This window comes from Telopea speciosissima, unplaced genomic scaffold (assembly GCF_018873765.1).
Source record: "Telopea speciosissima isolate NSW1024214 ecotype Mountain lineage unplaced genomic scaffold, Tspe_v1 Tspe_v1.0046, whole genome shotgun sequence".
Classification (NCBI taxonomy): Eukaryota; Viridiplantae; Streptophyta; class Magnoliopsida; order Proteales; family Proteaceae; genus Telopea; species Telopea speciosissima.
The window spans coordinates 166,205-172,204 of NW_025317382.1; the positions used below are offsets into that span (position 1 = coordinate 166,205).

The 6,000-nt window shown below is 48.1% G+C and overlaps 1 protein-coding gene across 2 annotated transcripts in view; it reads left to right on the forward strand.

Moving 5' to 3' along the window:
* LOC122647435 overlaps positions 1 to 4,518 on the forward strand; it is a 71,525-nt gene extending 67,007 nt beyond the window's left edge. For both annotated transcript variants that reach the window (XM_043840826.1, XM_043840827.1), the window contains exons 11-12: positions 4,051 to 4,172; positions 4,275 to 4,518. In XM_043840826.1, coding sequence (XP_043696761.1) covers positions 4,051 to 4,172; positions 4,275 to 4,503 — 351 coding nt within the window. In that variant the 3' untranslated portion in view covers positions 4,504 to 4,518. The remainder of the gene's footprint in view (positions 1 to 4,050; positions 4,173 to 4,274) is intronic.
* The last annotated feature ends 1,482 nt before the right edge of the window (positions 4,519 to 6,000 follow it).

Genomic DNA, 6,000 nt, shown 5'->3' on the forward strand with positions numbered 1-6,000 from the left:
CGATTGGCAAGGATCTTGGCAATGAACTTGTAGATGAGGTTGCAAAGGGAGATAGGCCAGAAGTCAGTCAGAGAGGAAGCCCCGTCCTTTCTAGGGATGAGGTAGATGAAAGTGTGATTGATCTGAGCTAGCTGGCCAGGTTTGAAAAAGAAGTTGCGGACAACTTTGAAGATCTCACCTTTAAAGGAGTCCCAATGACTGAGAAAGAATCCCATACTGAAGCCGTCAGGGCCAGGAGCCTTGTTGGACTTATGGGAAAGGATAGCTCGAGAGATTTCATCATCAGAGGGGATGGCCGTGAGAAAGCTATGGAGGGCGGGGGGAATGAATTTGTCAATGGGAGAGTAGGGGATAGGGGAGGGGGGGGGGGAAGGGACGGGTTGAAGAGGGAGGAAAAGAAAGAGGAAGCAGCATCTTTGATGTCAGGGGGGAGGAGAGGTGGGTTCCATCAGAAGCGACGAGGAGGGTGATGGAATTCCGATTTTGCCTAGCTCTGAGGGAGCGATGGAAAAAGGCAGAATTCGAGTCACCACGCTCCAACCACTTAGAGCGCGATTTCTGATGGAGCAAGCTTTCCTCAGAGAGGGAGAGAGAGGAAAGATCAGCGGAGAGGCGCTTCTCCTCAGCGGCGAGAGCCGGGTTGAGAGGGTTAGACTAGAGCTGAAACTAAATGGAGGAGAGGTCAGACCAGCAATCAGAAAGACGGGAAGGGATATTGCCGAAGGTTCCAACGCCGAAGGGCAGATTTGGTGTTGCGGAGCTTACGAGCCAGGGCTACCAAAGGGAGAAAGGGGGAAGAGACCGGGAGACGCCAGGCTTTCTTGATGGTCTGGAGGTAAAGGGGGTGGGAAGTCTACATATCAAAGAACTTGAAAGGTTTAGGACCAAACGAGGAATAGGGCTGGAGAGAGATGAGGCAGGGGCAGTGGTCAGAAAGACCTTGGAGAAGGAAGGAGGCATGGGAGTGGGGGAGGGAGGAGAGCCAAGGCTCATTCACAAGAAAGCGGTCAAGCTTGCAGGCTATGCGGTTCGGGCCAACACGGCGGTTATGCCAGGTGAGAGGAGAACCTGACCACCGAAGATCATAAACGCCAAGATCCTCAATGCAATCATTGAAGGGGTCGACTGCCGAGAGATCAATAGGCCTACCACCCAATTTTTCAAGCTGGGAGCGGACAACATTGAAATCTCCGCCAATGCCCCAAGGGAGGGAGTCTAAACCAGGCCGAAGGAGGGCGAGATCGGACCAGAGGGTCAGACGATCAGAGGCAAGATTAGAAGCATAGACTACAGTGATGTAGAAGGGGGAGGGAGAGTGGTGAAAAGAGAGCCGGAGATGAACAAATTGGGGGGAAGAGTGGGAAAGGGTGATATGGATTTTGGAGGGGTCCCAGAGAATCCAGATCCGACCAGAGGGCGAGTGGGAGTAATTAGAGAGAAAGGACCAGGAGGGGGCAACGGAAGCAGCGATGCGGGAAGCATTCTCCTGAAGGACACGGATCTCGAGGAGGCCACAGAAGGAAGAATTTGAGGATTTAATGAAGGAACGAAGCTCAAGATGCTTGGCCAAGGAGTTAAGGCCACAAACATTCCAAATAAGAAAACATGGAAACTAAGTCGAACAGGAGAGCAAGATACTAGGAGGGGAGCTCTTGTAGCGCCTGCGGGCATATGCAACCGCCGAGCAGCGAACCAAAGGACGACAAGGGGGGACAGGCAAGGCCACGCCCGGAAGGAAAGGGTTAAATTTGGCGGATAAGGTTAGTTGAGTGGGGGAGGGGGGGAAGAGGGAGGTAGCAAAGGGGGGGGAGGAGGGGTGTGTCAACAGAGGGGATGAGGGGTTCGGAGGTGGAACGGTAAAGGGTTGAGGGTAACGGGTTAGGGTAGGTAACTTTGTATAGATGGGCTGGTGGTTGAATGATAGGGAGATTGTAGGAGAAAAAGGATTTGAATTTGGCCAAAGTGGAGGGGTAAGAGATGGGCCGAGAGGGAGGGCCGAAAGGGTTTTTAGAAAGGGTCAAGGGACGGGCCGGAGAAGAAGATGGGGTGGGGTTAGAAGCTAGGCTTGAAAGAGAGGATGGGTGGGCCAGGGGGTGGGCTGAGGGGTGGATGAAGGAAAGGGGATGGGCCGTGAAGATGGGCCTGCTAGGGGGGGATGGATGGCCGACAGTAAGTCATTAAGAGAAAGAGGGAGGGAAATGGGATCACGTGAAAGAGGCCACGTGGGGATGGGAGGGGTTGGTAAAAGGGGGGGTAGTTTGGTCATTAGGGAGGGACCAAGGGGGGGTTGATAAACGACAAGGAGGGGGGGTTATACCTCACAGATCTGCAGTTGTCGAAGACCAAGGAATTGTCACGAAAATGGCTTGTTTTCTCTTGCAGGGAACTCGCAGCGACTGAAGCAGGAGCGTAGACACCCAAATCTGGGAAGGAGGGAACCTCGATGAGGGTATCCAGCACAAGCGTATCATCGGAGGGCAGCCCTTGAGGTGACTGCTCAACGGTAACAGGCGACAAATCAACGGAAATAGAGCTGCTTCCAAGAGGATTGACAGTTCGTGAGGATCGCCAGCAGAGACGAAAGCGCACGTCAGGGAGAAGGCCATCGAGGGTGCAAGGCTGCAGCTGCGTAAGGTCGAAGGCGATGCGGGCGATTCTTCCGGCGGCGAGTCGATCTCCCACGGCTCGGCGGGGCAGACGAGTCTTCTCGAAGAGATTCAGAAGCAGGGGCTTGTACAGGAAGAGATGGAACCATCGCCGGGGGAGAGAGCATTGAAGAAGACGACGGGTGAACAGCCGATGAAGCCGCAAGGGATAGCGGCAAAGCAGCGGCACAGTTTGCCGTAGTGTGCCCGAAGATCTTGCAGTGGTCACAACGAGGGGGTAACCAATCAAACTTGATAGGCTGAGCAAAGCTGAAGCCATCATCTTCGACAACCGTTATGATCGAGGGAGGGGCAGTCTCGGCCGAGACGTCAACGCAGATGCGAGCAAAGGAGAGACGATCCATCTTGAGGGTGCGAGCGTCAGTGTGCAGAGGGAAACCAACCACAGAGCCAAGGTGACTGAGACAATCACGAGACCAGTAGTGGAGGGGGAGTGCAGGGAGAGTGATCCACAAGGGACCAGAGCTGAAGTCGACCTTGTGGAGCAGAAGATGGGGGGACCATTGCCGGAGGAAAACGGGCTGAGAGCCCACCATCCAAGGAGCACCCTCCAGAACACGAGCTTTAACCTCATCGGAGAAGAAGCGAAAGACGAACACTCCAGTGTCGAGGAGGAAGAGCTCAAATGAACCAGGGGGTCTCCACTGCTTCGACAGGGAGGCTTTGACGAGGTTGAAAGATGGCCGAGGACCAAGGAAGTGGCCAATAAGGCAGGAGTTCCATTTATCAATCTCAATAGAGAGAAGAGCAGCAGGGCAGTGGGCAACAGGGAGTCCATTTTCAATAGCAGGGGGGATATAGGAAAGGGATGGGTCTGCGGAGATAGGAGAAGAGGGTTGAAGCAGAGAAGACCAGGTTTTGGGACCGGGGTTTCCCAAGGGAGAGGGAGGTGCAGGTGGAGTTGATGGCAGCTTCAAGGGAGGGGGTGGGCCAGGATCAGGGGTTGGCAACAGGGTGGAAGGAGAGGGGGTGGCGGAGGAGGAGGGAAGGGTGGTGGCCGGAGATGGAGAAGGAGGGGGATGGGAGGAGAGGTTCATTTCTTCATCTCCTATCCTGATTGCATGTTAGCGACTTCAGCTTTTTAGAGAAAAGGATGGCTGACTTGACAGGAAGGATTGTTTGGTTGTTATTCTCAAATAGTTTGGTAATATGGGCTTGTTTATTGTTTTTCAATATGTGCAGATACCTCCAAAAAATAAAAGTAGCCATGTTGTTACATGGTAGCTAGATGATGTGTCATCCACTAGTTTTCCTGAAGTCTCATAGTCCTGTGATCTAAAGAACTTACAAACAAGAAGGCTATATCTGCTATTTCTCCTTGTCTTACTTCTGTGAGGCATTCAAAATCTAGCAGTCTGTTTATGATTCTTGTTTTCTTCTTCAGTGGGTGGTAACTAATCTCCGCCAAACTAGCCCACCTGGTTTGTCATCGTCGAGCTTCTCATGGATCTTTGACCTCAATGGCATTGCTGAGATGTATAAATCCTATGAGGAAACAAACTTATGGTACACTCATTCAACCTTATGTGTTGCTTTTCTATATTTATGTTCATGTAAAATTACTATTTTTATTTGATTTTCCTCTGAAAACATTTATATGTTTCGCAGGAAAATTGTAGATGATGTGCCTCAAGGTGTCCATGTGAATTTCTTGAAAGCAGAGCGGAGCCTGCATAGATGGGCCCTTGAAGATCTCCAGCGGATTCATGCTGCAGAGGAGTTGGCTGCGGATGAGGGAGGTGGAGTTCAGATGCATGTCCTTGAAGATGCTGGGCATTGGGTATGTATCCATCTCACATTGTGGCACTTATTTCTTGTTAATATTTGCTTTTTGTAGAATGTTCCATGAATCATGTTCAATAATTACCGAAAAGTAGGTTTCAAAGCTGGACTGGGCTTCTCTCTTCCCAAGTTAGCATGTGATTTCTAAAGTTTTTTGGATAGCTATTTACCATTTTCTGTGGGAATTTCTTATGGTTTAATATTTCAAATATTTTTTTTTCTTTTTACTGCTAACAGAAGTGACTTAGTAAGTCTGAGAACAGGACAAACCACTGAACCAGTGATAAGTTAAAAGGAAGCCATAGGAAACCATGTATATTATATTTGGGAGGGAGGGAAGAGAGGGAGAGAGAGTAAGCTAAAATTGTTTTAAATCAATTAAGCAGTGAGGAGTGTGAGGTACAAATTTGTTTCCCATAAATTGAGACCCGTTCAGCCTCCCCAAGTCATAAACTACTGTCTTAATCTTGGATATACCTTCTACCATGTATAATCTTGATCTTTTCCTTCCCTCCCATGAAAAAGGTGATTTGAATGGTTTTATAATGTAGACCCGTAAATGGTTTTCTAATGTAGACCCGTCACAAGTGATAACCACCAGTCCACAAGAGGATCGGAAACTTCAGGTCCAGCAATAGTAAATACTTCGATCGGTTCTCAGATTTGTAGAAAATTTCAGAATAATAAAGTAGAAAACAAGAAATCGAAGAAGGGAAGAAGAAGATAGGGTAGTCTCTCTCAGACTTGAGTCTCTCACCCATGGCCTCTCACCGTATTTTGGTTTCTCACCAATGGCATTTCACCATACTCTCTCACAGAGCAAAGCACAAAGCTATGTTTTTTTTTTCTCAATCTCATTAACCAAACTCGTGTACATTGTAAACCCTTACAAACTTTTGTAGAAGACCCAAAAACAAACTCAAACACTAAAAAGGAAAGGTCCAACCCAATCCTTAATTAATAAGGTAACATAAACTGGCTTGGAAACTAAAATAATGAAAGAAATAGACTCAAAGCAGGACTCTTAACTAAACTAATGAAGTTAATCCCTTTTTTTCCTACCTTCTACCCATATTTTAGGGCCATTAAATTGGGCCCCTTACAAAGATAACTCATGGGATCAAAGGGCAAACACATACATAACCCAACCCAAAGCTTATTTTCAATAAAATAAGCACTTTAGGTGACTTATCTACATCAATTCTCCCCTACTTGAAAAAAAAAATGTTAACAAAACAAAATATGGAGAATGGCTTGAATGATCAATGTGATCACTAGGCATCTTTATTTATAGCTTTAAGAAGTGGGCAGAATTACAAATTAACCCCTACATAGCCGACTCTACTAGCTATGGGGAACAAACACAAAATACCATTCCGGGTGTTACATAACTCAACACTCCCCCTTAAGTTGGTGCATAGATATCACACATGCCCAACTTGGCCAAACTAGGATGAAACATCTTTCCACTTAGCCCTTTAGTGAAGATATCAGCTAGTTGATCACCTGACTTCACAAAAGGTATACAAATCTGTCCACTTTCTAACTTCTC